Source organism: Patella vulgata, chromosome 5, assembly GCF_932274485.2.
Source record: "Patella vulgata chromosome 5, xgPatVulg1.2, whole genome shotgun sequence".
In the NCBI taxonomy this organism is placed as follows: Eukaryota; Metazoa; Mollusca; class Gastropoda; family Patellidae; genus Patella; species Patella vulgata.
In genome coordinates this window covers 36,140,916-36,157,609 of record NC_065883.2, presented here as the reverse complement: position 1 = coordinate 36,157,609, position 16,694 = coordinate 36,140,916, and the positions used below count along the sequence as shown (strand labels likewise).

General features: G+C 34.7%; 1 protein-coding gene across 1 annotated transcript in view; it reads right to left on the bottom strand.

Annotated features, from left to right (window-relative positions):
- LOC126820650 (serine/threonine-protein phosphatase 4 regulatory subunit 4) overlaps window positions 1-16,694 on the bottom strand; it is a 197,375-nt gene that overhangs the window by 45,730 nt on the left and 134,951 nt on the right. Inside the window, exons 13-15 of the mRNA XM_050548731.2 lie at window positions 13,900-13,983; window positions 3,002-3,184; window positions 244-349 (exon numbers count right to left, since the gene is read on the bottom strand). Of these exons, the coding sequence (XP_050404688.1) occupies window positions 244-349; window positions 3,002-3,184; window positions 13,900-13,983 (373 nt within the window). The remainder of the gene's footprint in view (window positions 1-243; window positions 350-3,001; window positions 3,185-13,899; window positions 13,984-16,694) is intronic.

Sequence of the window (16,694 nt, the reverse complement as noted above, 5' to 3'; positions counted from 1 at the left end):
ATGCCAATATCGAAAGGAACCGAGATTTTTGGGAGATAGACCTATATTTCAAGTTTCATCAAAATCATAAAAATTGTGACCTGTAGAATGTCCACAAACAAATTGTGGACAGACGGACGGACGGACAGGGGCGACAACAATATACGTTCACGTGAAAATGTGGGCATATAAAAAGAGCAAGCATACCCTACCTTAAGCACAACATGTATTAGAACCTGTAATAAAGGAAATTCTCTAACATACCTGAGACTAATCTGTGAATTAATTGTTCTCGTTGTTCTAGTTTACGAAGTTGTCTTATTAACACTAGAGTAGTCTGAGCTGCAGCATGACGAACAGGTATTGCTCTCTATAATATAAAATATCAACATATAACTCAACCAAATATTCAATTATTACCAATGTTATCAGTTTCAATATCAGATTGTTCTTTATTAAATGAAATATTAAACAATGGATAGGGCGCCGGGTGACAACATAATACGTCTATGTGGGCGTATAAAAACTATAGCCTCTATTGTTTCCACAAGGGGCCTCTATGACCCCAATATTTACACTATATCTCACAACCTGAATATAGATAGGGTTTTCTAAAAAAAAGGGGATAGATAACTCTGGAACACAAAAAAATAACTGTTATAAACTGTAGTCTCTACACAACATAAACATCTGAATAAATTTATTTGCAAAATAGCTGCAATAATGAAACTATTATGTACTGAAGCCAAAAACAGCTATGTTTCGTTTCAGTTTATAAATATGAAATCGAGAATATATATTGGTGCATGCAAAGTTTATACATTCAAGAATTCAAGAGCTTGAATGCCTCAGCACAACCAAATTATGACTATGAGCTAACATCAGTTCCCTTTAGTCATTCTACATTCTTTGAGTAAAATTTGTTTGCCACAAAATCTGATAGAAAATGTTTTTCATACTGACTGACATACATTTTTATACCATGAATTATGTGACCCCCCATAGCATACTGAGGAAATTTTGAAAATCGAGTTTTTGTTATTTTCACATTCTCCAACTCACTACCTTCAATTTGTTGTATAGTTTGTTTGAATTGGGCAAAAATTGACTGAGCTGTGTCCATTAGAAGCTACCCAACTCACAATTAAGTAAGTTTTGAGAAAAAGCAAGTCAAAGATTTGGTATGTTCCAAAACAAAATCCCATAGCAACCAGGCCATTTATTTGCTGTTTTGTCATTGAATATATCTCTCCATGGGTTTTCAGGGGTGCTGAAGACGAAAATCGCAGTAAAAATTTGATCCGACGATTTCCACCATTTATTTGCTATTTTGTCATTTAATATTTTTTTTATATAGGATTTCAAGGGTGCCGACGAAGAAAATCGTAGTAAATACACTCCTTTCGTGACGAAACATCCATAACACATGCGGCATATTCACATGATAGTGTTATACTAAAGTATAATCTATACATTAGTAGTCTGTTTTGTACATTATAACTTTGGTGAGATTAACATTTAATCTCATCAATTAATTAGCACCCTAGTGTCAGCTATTGGTCAGGAGATTAAGATTGTTGATTGGATAATCATCAAAGAAGCTGCCACCGCTGTACGCATGTTCATTTAACACATGAATTAAAATAAGATTTTGCGTGTATGATAGGTCTATTATTATTTTCAGGTACCGTAACGGTATCAAAATATGAGTCCCTATAGTCAAGAAATACTTACGTTCACTTTTGTTCGTGCATTCTGGCTTTGATGTAATTAAACAATTGCAGACTCGAGAATCGTTGCAATTCAGCTCGTTGGCCGTTTTAAACAATAATATCCAAGATGCATTCCTTATTTATTTTGCATGCCGTATGAAGAAGCGACAGTAAGGGAATTCATCTATCAATAAAATTCTCTTCGACAAGAAAATTATTGGCCATTTTGTTTATTTCCATTTAAGGCCTATAAATTATTTTTTTAAAGATGATATGAGATATCAAATAATCACCGCTTGGATTAATTATTCGGAGTAAATAAGGAGTTGTCGACGGCTTTATCATTGACCCATGAAAGTTGATTAGTATTACTCAATGACACCCACCCGCATGTCGATTAATTTACATAATCAGCCACATGGTTTGGATTAACACTCAACGGCAATCTATATACGATCAAAATTAAAAATTTTCTGCCACTTATCAGAGTGAATCGCATGTAGGTACCCAAAAAATATTATCGCCAAAACCAAATATTTATCGCCCGCTCGAGTCAACCACGTAACCATAATGCTTTTCAGTCGGTGTCTGGGCCAATCAGCAAACGAGTTGTGTAGACAGCATAGCAACAAATGGAGATGGTTTATATTTTTTAGTGGGTTTTAAAACTCGATTGTACCCGTTCAAAATCAATTCATTGACATTAATTTGATCATATTTGTAAACTAGAGATTCTGCGCTTTACAACGATGCCAATTCTTATGCAAGAGGAATTTTAAGAAATAGGACAGATTTAAGAATACGGTACTCATAGTCTTACAAAACATTCAAATAAAGGTGTTCTAAAATCTTTTATTGCTATTTTAATCTTTTGTGTCGATAGATAGTATATTTATAGACTCATTTTTGTGAAAATCTCAATTTCGATCGAAATCAATATTTTCACTTATTTTGTCTATAGTCCAAAATTAGATTTTGCGTATTCCGACTCACTTTGATATACGTGGTCACATATTTCCAATAAATCTATACTAATATTTGTGACTGTCGTTTGTCTGTCTGTCTGTTCGGGGTTGGCGGCTACACTAGGTCTCCCCCGAGTCTGAAATTTGGGGTATAGGGGTAGCTCGGACTGGGGAGCAACATAGGCCAGGTGGCGTTAGTCTACCACTTCCAGTTTCGGGGTTATGACCCCCGAGCGAACCCGGGCATTCTGCTAGTGTGTCATAAAATTAACACTAATGAACATATGTTGTCATTTGAAGTCAACACTAAACTCAGGATATTGTAAACATTATGATTTTACTTACTGAGGTTTTAAGTTTCTGGAATAAAACTGGAATGACTTTACAATATATATCTTCACTGTTACAGCATGCAGGAAGACAGGATAAACTTTTCATTAAAGATTCCTGTAATCTCCAATCATTGGATGCAAAAACAACTATTTCTGCTGATAAAATAGCTGGTATTATCTCAGATAAAGCATTCATCTAAAATAAAATAAATATTCATTAAGACATGCTTATCAAGAATACTTTATTGTACTATTTTTTTCAAATATCCATTTTACTACACTAATGTTTAATATAAGTATTGCTCTCAATAACCATTTTTTATTGACATATATCAGAATAAATATGTAAAAAATTGGTCAGCTTGAAATTATAATATATTGAAAATACTAGCATTGAATTATATTAATGACGATATTCATTAGAATTTTTAACCAGCGGCTGCCAGGCAGGATACGCCCACATTTTCGAGAGATGGATAGAGAACAAGCTAACAAGAAAGTGATTTTTCCTACAATCAAGGTCCATAATTCAGGAAATTACAATTCAATATGCGTGAATATCGAAAGGAACCGAGATCTTTGGGTTATAAACTTACATTTCAAGTTTCAACAAAATCGGATAAAAATTGTGACCTCTATAGTGTCCACAACCTTGATATACCATATTTTTACGCTATTTGAGAACGAACGGCGGCCATTTTGTCTGTCAATTTTGGGCTGATTTTCACGAAATTCGAACTTAGCCGTCCTTAGGGTGTAACGGTGAAATAATAATACGTTTTTTTAAATCGGATAAAAATTATGACCTCTATAGGGTCCACAAGCTAAAAACGCGATTTTTCGTACAATCAGGGGCCATAATTCAGGAAGTTACGTTCCGATATGCGCGAATATCGAAAGGAACCAAGATCTTTGGGTAAACTTACATTTCAAGTTTCAACAAAATCGGAAAAAAATTGTGACCTCTATAGTGTCCACAACCTTGATATACCATATTTTTACGAAATTCGAACTCAGCCATCCTTAGGGTGTAACGGTGATATAATTGAACGTTTTTTTAAATCGGATAAAAATTATGACCTCTATAGGGTCCACAAGCTAAAAACACGATTTTTGGTACAATCAGGGGCCATAATTCAGGAAGTTACGGTCCGATATGCGCGAATATCGAAAGGAACCGAGATCTTTGGATTATCAACTATGGTGTCCACAAGCTAAAAACGTGATTTTTCGTACAAACAGGGGCCATAATCCATGAAGTTTCGATCCGATACATGCCAATATCGAAAGGAACCGAGATCTTTTGGAGATAAACCTATATTTCAAGTTTCGTCAAAATCGGATAAGAATTGTGACCTGTAGAGTGTCCACAAACAAATTGTGGACGGACGGACGGACAGGGGCGACGGCATAATACGTCCACATGAAAATGTGGGCGTATAAAAAATTTCCAGCTAATACGTGCTAGGTATTAGTATTCTATGAATCCTGGCAAAAAATTTAAGTTTTTAGAACACCAGAACAGTGCTCGCTAATCTATCCTAGTTTTGGGCGTGGCATTTTGGGGCGTGTCTGTTAGAGGTAACCCACTTCGCAAACTGTCTGGCAGTAGTCATTCATGATTCCTTCATGTATTTGAAAATGTCACAAATTCAAATTTTACGTCTGACGTGTTTCGTGCCGACAATGTTGTTTACGAGTGAAAAATCGCATTAACTTCGCGAGTTATTGACCGATTTTAATGATTTTTTTTTATCTTGTTCAGATTCTATATATATGACCCATGACATGTGACAGGAAGTGATTGTGAATATGAAAGCTTTAATATCAGCTTAGCAGATCTAGTTTTTTTTATTATTATTATTTTTTTTTGTGTGTATTTTCTGCAAATCGGATTTCTCAGAATCTAACCATAGGATCTGTCTGAAACTTTGATCTACCCCCCCCCCCCCCAAAAAATGGGGTGCGAACGTTGATTAAAAATATTTTCAAAAAGTTTTATGAATCAGAAATCACCGAATTTTATGCACAAAGAAATTGACATACATAATGATAACACTGTGACTATGTGACCTGTTACTAATTTTTTTTTCTTTGAGTACCTTGAAATATTTACTTCAAATCTGCTATTTCCGATTTTCGAATTTCGAAAATTGCGTCATTGACATTTCGTCCCGGAAGTAAAACAGAATTGACAACTTCTTTAATATTGGTACGATTTTCATGAAATTTGGAATGTATGTAGATCTCATTGACCCAACTTCAACGATACCATTAAAAATGTCCTAAATTATCTCCCCATGGAGAAATTAAGGATCAAAGTTTTTAAACAGATAGGTAGCTAGGCAACGAAACATACGCCCACAGCAGCTATATCATCCGGGTAGTCAACAAGAGTTGCTTTTTTCGGTAATGAAACATTTATAATACATTAAAATCTGATTAAGAGTAACAACTCAGTAAGTAATTATCAGAAAACCATTAGAATTTGTTTGGTTTTTATATAGTTCTGCCCCATGCTAACGTTTAGTATACAAACCTTTTAACATCATGGATTTAGCTGTTCAAGCATGGCTCGAAATGTTCGTCTGTCTACTTGTCGCCGACAGGCGATTTTTTCGTCTAACAGGTAGCAAATAAAACTACCTGTCGCTTGCGACAGGTGGACTAAATTTTACTTGATGTTCAGTAAATTGACCACAATACTCACGTCCACGTCACGTACATTTAATGCAAGAATTGAGCACAGAAATACCGCGAAAAGCCGCCATTTGCACTGTTTACATTTCGCTCTGTCGTAGGCTACAGTTACTCACACAGTTTGGAAGTAGACAATTTTATATTAATGAATTTCACACCATCTACGCTTGTTTTCATCTGCTTGACACTAGTTTATAGCATCATGGAGTATTATATCTAAATAAATTAAAACGCACCCCCAAGTCACCTGAAATAATTCTACGTAACGACACCACAGTAAATATAGTAGTGGTTGGAATGGAAATACACACGGCTCGTTACTTGGTGTATTTAATCATTTAAAAAATTTTAAACAATTTCCATAAATAAAGGTTATGAATAATTTTTAAGACAATTTGACAAAATCAAAAAATCAGGTCGGAAAAATATTTCATATATAAATATAATTTGTAGTGTAAATATAGTCTGGATATGTGAGAAGGGAATTCCAAGTGGCGTTATCTGTCCTTCGCACACGGTACACGTAAATACGGTGCCATGCACAGGTGTGATTTGTGTTTTGATATTCAATTTATGATGGATATTTTAAAATCTGAATTCTACAACTCAGCGGTGAAGTATTCGATTTAGTACGGAAGTGTGGTACCATGATACTTTGCGGAATTCACGTGGATACGGATGATCTACCCCCCCCCCCCAAAAAAATGGGGTGCGAACGTTGATTAAAAATATTTTCAAAAAGTTTTATGAATCAGAAATCACCGAATTTTATGCACAAAGAAATTGACATACATAATGATAACACTGTGACTATGTGACCTGTTACTAATTTTTTTTTCTTTGAGTACCTTGAAATATTTACTTCAAATCTGCTATTTCCGATTTTCGAATTTCGAAAATTGCGTCATTGACATTTCGTCCCGGAAGTAAAACAGAATTGACAACTTCTTTAATATTGGTACGATTTTCATGAAATTTGGAATGTATGTAGATCTCATTGACCCAACTTCAACGATACCATTAAAAATGTCCTAAATTATCTCCCCATGGAGAAATTAAGGATCAAAGTTTTTAAACAGATAGGTAGCTAGGCAACGAAACATACGCCCACAGCAGCTATATCATCCGGGTAGTCAACAAGAGTTGCTTTTTTCGGTAATGAAACATTTATAATACATTAAAATCTGATTAAGAGTAACAACTCAGTAAGTAATTATCAGAAAACCATTAGAATTTGTTTGGTTTTTATATAGTTCTGCCCCATGCTAACGTTTAGTATACAAACCTTTTAACATCATGGATTTAGCTGTTCAAGCATGGCTCGAAATGTTCGTCTGTCTACTTGTCGCCGACAGGCGATTTTTTCGTCTAACAGGTAGCAAATAAAACTACCTGTCGCTTGCGACAGGTGGACTAAATTTTACTTGATGTTCAGTAAATTGACCACAATACTCACGTCCACGTCACGTACATTTAATGCAAGAATTGAGCACAGAAATACCGCGAAAAGCCGCCATTTGCACTGTTTACATTTCGCTCTGTCGTAGGCTACAGTTACTCACACAGTTTGGAAGTAGACAATTTTATATTAATGAATTTCACACCATCTACGCTTGTTTTCATCTGCTTGACACTAGTTTATAGCATCATGGAGTATTATATCTAAATAAATTAAAACGCACCCCCAAGTCACCTGAAATAATTCTACGTAACGACACCACAGTAAATATAGTAGTGGTTGGAATGGAAATACACACGGCTCGTTACTTGGTGTATTTAATCATTTAAAAAATTTTAAACAATTTCCATAAATAAAGGTTATGAATAATTTTTAAGACAATTTGACAAAATCAAAAAATCAGGTCGGAAAAATATTTCATATATAAATATAATTTGTAGTGTAAATATAGTCTGGATATGTGAGAAGGGAATTCCAAGTGGCGTTATCTGTCCTTCGCACACGGTACACGTAAATACGGTGCCATGCACAGGTGTGATTTGTGTTTTGATATTCAATTTATGATGGATATTTTAAAATCTGAATTCTACAACTCAGCGGTGAAGTATTCGATTTAGTACGGAAGTGTGGTACCATGATACTTTGCGGAATTCACGTGGATACGGATGATAGAATTGTACGAATCTTAGAGTCGCTGAGCCAAAGCAGATTCGCCGACTTTCAAGAACTTTTAGGCATTCTGATGTCGAAGAAGTAAAAAGGTTTCATATTATATTACGATACTTATATAGAGCAATGTACGTCAAAGACCTAACCACGTGTGTGTGTACCTACATGTATGGATATGTGTGATGTGATTAGTCTTTGAGTTTCATAATTGAGAGTGACAGGTTATTTACTGTCGCTTGTGACAGGTAGCTTTTTTAAAACATTTCGAGGCCTGTCAAGTCAAAAAGATTCACTGAAAATCAATATACTTGTTTGTCTCAAGACCTTAAACTGTGTATCAATCTGAAGTCAATCGGATGATAACTTTAGCCTCTAGAGCGTCACAAGATTTTTCAAAGTGATCAAGGCAGTAATTATCGGAAATCACTGAAAATCAATAGGCTTCTTCGTCTCATGACCTTAAACACAGTGTATAAATTTAAAGTCAATCGGATATTAACTTTAGCCTCTAGAGCGTCCACAAGATTTTTTGAAGTGATCAAGGGCCATAACTCTGGCAGTAATTATCGAATATGGCTGAAAATCAATAGGCTTCTTCGTCTCATGACCTTAAACACTGTGTATAAATTTAAAGTCAATCGGATATTACCTTTAGCCTATAGAGCGTCCACAAGCAATTGTGGACGCCGGACGTGAAGAGTCCCCAAGGCTTTTTTGATATTTTACTTACAGACAAGGGAAGTATATTTTCCAAATCCTTGAAGGAAAGCCCATAAAATGTATGGCTTAGAATTTTGATTTCTGGCAAATGATGGATGCCATTTTGAATTGAAAATGGAAAATCGTGAAAAATCCACATTAATGGGCTTGAAAACATACACAATAGGTCATGGTTTAGAGAATCCGTCTCCTAAGACCGAAATTATTACATTTCTGGATAGCCCGGCTCAGGCATGAATGTTTGGTATTTAAAAATTTAAAAATTTCGAATTTCCACTTTGACGTTTTTCTTGCCGACAAAGTTGATCACAGGACAATTTCTTTCTTATGATTCTGTCAAGCTTATATCCAAGAATCTAATCTTTGGATCTTTCTAAATCTTTAACCTGTCTCCCAGAATGGATGTGGACTTTGGAATACATTTTTTCGAAATGCTTTGGAAATCCGAAATCACCAAATGTTAATGACTGAAAGAATTAACCAACATAGCTGTAACTTTGGGAATATTTCACCTATTTTACATATTCATATTTCTTTGGGTACTCTGAAACATTTAATTTAAATCTGCTATTTCCGAAATTCAAAAATTACATCATTGACATATTATTTCTGAAGTAAAAACGAATATGACAATTTCTTTAATATTAGCACGATTTTCATGAAATTTAGAATAAAAGTAGACCTGATTCATTTAACTTAAACGATGTCTTTAGAAATTTTCTAATTTATCTGCCCTTGGAGAAATGAGGGATCAAAGCACGATTTTCATGATATTTGGAATGAAAGTAAATTGATTCATTTAACTGGACAAGGCTATTTACGAGTGAAAAATCTGCATTAACGGCTTGGAAATACTCGGAATAAGCCGCCGTTTCCTGAATTGGTTTCCTATTTTCGAAGGTTGATTGCATGACATTTTATTATGTTAATTTTTAAAACTTACAAACTTGATTTAAATATTCTAATAGCTGAGATCAATCTGATTCCAAAAATATAAGATTCATTACAAGTTATCTCAGTTTATTGTTCGATATTTTCTCTGCATTTTTCCAACCATTTTCTACTCATTTTCTGATGCTTCTGGGTTTTAAACGACTTGATCGATTTTTTGCAACGGAAAGTAAATCGATTCCAGCAATAAGGTCTCAGCAATATCTTTTTATTTTTAGATTTGCTTTTGGTCAGCAGGAATGGTTCTCTTTATATTTTAGCAGTCTATTAGTTGACTCGACTTCAGTCCGTTTCATTACTTGTTACGTTAAATCTTAGCAAGCTAAAATTTAAAATGTAACCAGATATTCAGATCATAAAGCCATCGCCGTTAATTATGTTGATAATTCACCATTTAACCTAATTCAAGTGGTCTGGGCATATTAGACTGAACCTCGTAAGTGTCGTAATCTGGTGGGGGGAAAAGTAAATCTCCGGCATAAGACCTATTCAATATGTTATATTTTGAACAGTTTCTTATATTTTTGGGGTTTCATGTTTGCGCAATTTTGTCCATAGCATGCTTTTGATATTGTCTGATATATGGAAACACCTGATGTCCCACCCAAGTGACTTTATTCTAGCTCTTTGAACTATAGAAATATCTTTCAAGTTTTAAAATAAAATAATGAAATGATCCGTATTTTAAACTTCTGGAACGGGAGTCAATTCGATTACAGCAATACAAGTCTCAGTTAGTTCCCTTTATTTTCCAATTTTTTGGGCCCGGGTGCAATATTACTCACTATGTATACACATAAATATCAGCATTTTCCAGCGTCGTTTCGCCTTGTTAGTGGTACAGAACAGAGTCCCTGACAAGAATAGCTGTCTAATCGTTCGGACGGGCCGATCAACTGAGGACCCGTCTATAACTTGGTGTCCACGAAAAAGATCACTTGGCAGTTGGAATTCGATATAAGAGTAGGAGCCATAGTGCAGCTGCCCGGGCAAAATTTCCCTCATAGCATTCTGTTTAGCCTATGCTTGTCTTAATTAGCCCAGTAGAAGCAGATTAGCAGGAAGTTAAAGCCTATTTCATTTCATATTAATAACCGTGCAATATAGGGTTGTATAATTTTCCAAATTATCATTCCACGACACAAGGGGTTCACGGTGGCTAAGTGGGTAAGACGCTGGCTCGCTAGCCTGTAGGTCAGATGTTTGATCCCTGAATTGGCCGAGAAAGTTCATCCGGATTTCCCAGCGTGGTTCCCCCTTGTCAATGATGCAGAACGGGTCTGAAAAGGACAGCTGTCTAGTCATCGGATGGGACGGAAAACCGAGGTCCTGTGTATACATTGACAGTTGGAATTCCATATAAGAGTAGGCCGTAGTGCCTCTGTCCGGGCAAATTTTCCCTCATAGCACACTGTATGGCGTATGCCCGTATTCATTAGCCCAGTTTGGAGCAGAACAGTAGGACGTTAAACCCCATTTCATTTCATTTCATTTCATTTCCACAACACAATTGACTTGTTCGACATTTTCCTGCAATATTTGAGTTATTACCCTATATTTTCATTTTATTTTCTCATCTGTCCCGTTTTTCAACATCTAGATCCGTATTTTAAACTTCTGGAACGGGGAGTCAGTTCGATTACAGCAATACAAGTCTCAGTTATTTCCCTTTATTTTCCAGATTTTTTTGCCCGGGTGCACTGTTACTCAATATATATATACGTATATAACTTTGAGTTTTGATCGATTTAAATACTTCCTTTTCCTTATTGAGATTCTTTATATAACCCATGACATGTGACAACCAGCGGCTGCCAGGCAGGATACGCCCACATTTTCGAGAGATGGATAGAGAACAAGCTAAAAAGAAAGTGATTTTTCCTACAATCAGGGGCCATAATTCAGGAAGTTACGGTCCGATATGCGCGAATATCGAAAGGAACCAAGATCTTTGGGTTATAAACTTACATTTCAAGTTTCAACAAAATCGGATAAAAAATTGTGACCTCTTTAGGGTTCACAACCTTGAAATACCATATTTTTACGCCATTTGAGAATAAAGGGCGGCCATTTTGTCTGGCAGTTTTCGGCCATTTTCACGAAAATTCGAACTCAGTCGTCCTTAGGGTGTAACGGTGATATAATAATACGGTTTTTAAAATCGGATAAAAATTATGACCTCTATAGGCTATAGGCTCCACAAGCTAAAAATTTGATTTTTCGTACAATCAGGGGCCATAATTCAGGAAGTTACGGACCGATATGCGCAAATATCGAAAAGAACCGAGATCTTTGGGTTACAAACTTACATTTCAAGTTTCATCAAAATAGGATTAAAATTGTGACGTCTATCGAGTCCACAACCTTGATATACCATAGTTTTACACTATTTGAGAACGAAGGGCGGCCCTTTTGTCTGTCAGTTTTGGTCCGATTTTCACGAGATTCGAACTTAGCTATCCTTAGGGCGGAACGGTGATATAATAATTTTTTTTTTTAAATCGGATAAAAATTACGACCTCTACAGGGTCCACTAGCTAAAAACGCGATTTTTGTACAATCAGGGGCCATAATTCAGGAAGTTACGTTCCGATATGCGCTAATATCGAAAGGAACCGAGATGTTTGGGTTATAAACTTACATTTCAAGATTCATCAAAATAGGATTAAAATTCTGACCTCTATTATAGGGTCCACAACCTTGATATACCATATTTTTACGCTATTTGAGAACGAAGGGCAGCCATTTTGTCTGTCAGTTTTGGGTCGATTTTCACGAAATTCGAACTCAGCTGTCCTTAGGGTGTAACCACAGACTAAAAATACACAGAATGGCGACTTCTTCATTTGCATAAAAAGTAGGTCGTGCACGGCATCTTGGGGTTTGTCTGTAATGTCACTAAACATGGCAGCTTAAGAAGGCGTTTCGCAGTTGAACAGAAGAAAATACTATAATACTATAGATTATAATAACAGCAGTATATATCATCAAAAAATTTATTTTGTAAGAGTACATATTTGGTGAAAGGTGTTTTCATATTTGATTGATTAATTGGCATTATATTGCATATGATATATTCCAATGTAGAGTAGGCCTACTGAGTACTGTAGGCCTAGAAGTAGATCTAGAGGTACGTCTTTAGGCTATCTAACTTATGATAGTATGACCTCTCGCTCTAACTTGTCTAAGCTAAATCAAATCAAGGTAATTTCGGGACTAACATGGCTCAGTTTTATTTCAATAATTCAATTGATGGGTTTTTTTTTTAGCAGTGACTGAGTGAGAGGAAACTGGAGGACCTGAAGAAAACCCACGAGGTTGGACAGGCGACCCACACCTGTCGCGTACAAACAGGGAGTCGAAACCATGCCACTTGAATCCATGACATGTCATAGTCATAGGTCTAATAAACGTATTAATACCCGGTAATTTAAATTTTAGATTTTTTTTTTTAGTAGTTGCGCTTTCGCGGGACAAGAAGTAGTTGCGCTTCGATGTAAACCAACTCATTCCTTGCATTCTTTATCGCATGCTTTCTAGTAATATTTTCGTAATTTTAGAATTACATGTAGTTGTGATTTTTAAAGGATCAAATTTTAAATCGTAAGCTTTACCCATTAAGTCTGCAGTTGCACATGTTCTTTTTACATTCTATATTTTTTTTAAAAACAAATAAAATCTACAAACACAATAATAGGCCTACGTAACGCTAGTCTACCGAATAAAATAAATTTAGATTCATATGTTATCATTAAAAGAAATTGAAATATAATCATTTGCGATGAAGCTAACTATATTTTCCGAAGAATCTGTTATATTTTGGCAAAAGGATAATGGACAAGCCATAATTTTTTCTAAGATTGTGTATCGAAAAATAAAATGTGATTCTATGTAGGCCTACAATTACTTGTGGTAAACAATTTAAGTGTTAAGTTTATGGTATTGTAATATACCTTTGTAAATGTCATAACAAAAATATTATTTTGCTCAATTTTCAGTTGCAATAAGCTTTTAATAAAACAGTAAGTCTAAGATAATATATATCTTTGGCAATTATCAATCAACTAATCATTAATCCAAGACAACTGATTTGTATTATTCATTGACACGGTTCGGATTATCAGTCAGTTGATTAATTTATAGTATCCCGCCATGTGATTGACATTCAATATTGGTTGATCCAGGATAAATACGATTAGAAATTTTACGATTTTTTTTTGACAGTTCTCAAAAAGAATCGCAAGTATGGCAAAACATTATCACAAAATTATCGTCAAAATCAAATTTCAATCGACACTTTTATATTTTTATCGGAAATTGCGACTTTGGCGACCGACAGTGTGAGCCTGCTTTTCAGCTAGGTTGACCCCCCTAGGCTCCTGGTCTAGAAGTGTGAGTAAATATAAACTTACCCTTGCTTCAGTAACTGTTTTACTGTCACCTTTAGATAAAATATCCAATGTTTCTGGTAAATGCATTATAATATATCTTAATACCTATAAATATAATTAAATAATATTAGACATCACATTCACACTATTCATACCATTCTAAAATACAAGGGAATGTTCTAAAATCTAGGTTACAACAAATACTGGTATGGAATTTTCAATTGAATACAGTTAGCCATCATAGTAAAAATCTAAATGGATAATTTGTGCAAAGTACAATATTAACGATGACTGAAATGTTATCTAAATTATTAATTAGACATTGAACATGCATTATGCAAGAGCTAAATCTGCCTATTGCAGGTCTTTCTTTAGGCCTGAAATGTTTTCTAAAGTATTAATTAGACATTAATTAACTGATCCAGGCCTTAATCAACTCTCATTGGCATCAGATTTCTCTGATATTAAATAGATTAGAATGGTTCAGCGATACTTTGATTTAATCAAATATGAAGGACAGAGACTTAGCTTCGATTAACCAGTACGGTGGTTGAAATTATTGCACACGTCTGTCAAACCTTCAAAGGCTAATATCTTCGCTTGCAATAGAGTAATTTGAATGAAATTTTCAAATTATTCATTTTACATCATCTACTTTCGAACTATTATAGCAAGAATGGCTAGTTCTTTATCTAAATCTTACATAATGTATCTTTAATTAACTTATCCAGATCATAATCAACTCTCAATGTCATCGCTAGCCTGGGATGTTTATTGGATTAGGTTCCGATTTGCTGTTCAACTTCCATTCATGATTTAATCATGAAATGGATAATCAAGACTATGTTTTTTATCATACCAACTTTAGTATTTGGTGATAGAGGTTAGGCCGAAAATTCAATCGCTAAAATCTCGGTTCAGAGTGGATCCATTTGACTGAAATTTTCAACAAATTCCCTTTACAGTATCTAGTTTTTAAGTATTATAGTGAGAACTGCCAGCTCTTTATCTAATCTCCCATAATGTATCTTTAAGTGGAAAGAGTGATTTTCAGATTATGATGTAAACACTATGGAATGAGGTTCAAAGTCCTACTTTGAAGACAGAATAAACACTATATATAAATATAAAGGCACTGGCAAAATAATCACAAGTTATTTAAAAGTAAGTTGCCAGGCAACGAAACATACGCCCACAGCAGCTAAATCATTCGGGCAGTCAAAAAGAGTTGTCGAATATTTTTATTTTTTTCGGTAATGAAACATTTATAATATATTAAAATCTGATTAAGAGTAACAACTCATTAACTAAATATCAGAAAACCATTAGAATTTTTTTGGTTTTTATAAAGTTCTGCCCCATGCTAACACTTATACGAAACTTTTAACATCATAGATTTAGCTTTTCAAGTCATAAAAATTCATTGAAAATCAATATACTTGTTCGCCTTAAGACCTTAAAAACTCAATTCTGAAGTCAATTGGATGATAACTTAATCCTATAGAGCGTCACAAGATTTTTCAAAGTGATCAAGGGCCATAACTTTGGCAGTAATTATCAGAAATCGTTGAAAATCAATATGATTCTTTGGCTCATGACCTCAAACACTGTGTATATATAAATTTAAAGTCAATCGGATATTAACTTTAGCCTCTAGAGCGTCCACAAGATTTTTTGAAGTGATCAAGGACCGTAACTCTGGCAGTAATTATCATAAATCACTGATAATGAATAGACTTTTTCATGTTATGACCTTAAACACTGTGTATAAATTTAAAGTCAATCGGATATTAACTTAAGCCTCTAGAGCGTCCACAAGATTTTTCAAAGTGACCAAGGTACACCAAAACTCTGGCAGTAATTATCGGAAATCGCTGAAAATCAATAGGCTTCTTCATCTCATGACCTTAAACCCTGTGTATAAATTTTTTTGAAGTGATCAAGGGCCATAACTCTGGCAGTAATTATTGAAAATCGCTGAAAATGAATAGATTTCTTCGTCTCATGACCTTAAACATTGTGTATGAATTCAAAGTCAATCGGATATTAACTTTAGCCTGTAGAGCGTCCACAAGCAATTGTGGACACTTGACCGACGGACGTGGGCGACGACAATATACAACCACATTTCAATGTGGGCCTATAAAAAACACGAAAGTGACCATTTTTCAGAACACGTTTATGAAAATTAATATAATAAACACATACATGAAAACTATATCAAAATGAAAGAATAGAATTGCTGCTTCCAAAATCTTTTTCCAATATTACCAAAGATCAAATTTGTGATATTATTAAATTGAAAAGATGAAAAAAAAAAATCACATATTTTCTTCCAACACAAGCTGTGACTTATGTAGCAATTTTAACATGAAAAATAAATATTCATCAGATTCATATTAATTATAAACCTGTAACGGTAAATCTCTTTGATCTTTGGGGTATGTTCTTGAGGTCTGAAAGTTGGGGGCGGCTTTGGATATATACAGGGGAATTGGGGTTATTCTTCTGAAAGTTTTTCTTTAAACCTGTAACAGGTTATTCTTCCAGGGTAGGGTTGTTTTTTTCCATAAGAAAACATCATCTAAGGTTTTTCTTATGGGAATTCTGGGATATTATCATCTTGCGTACATGTAAACATAGACGGTTTATAAGCAAGATAAAGTCCTCGACTTCAGGTATGCTGGGGAAGAAAGACTTCAGAAAAAACCCTCGACAGAAAAACCTCGGCCTATCGGACTTGGGTTTTTTTTCTCAAGTTATTTTCTTCAGTCTTTCTTTAACAAGCATAACCTCAGTCTTGTGCTTTATCCTAC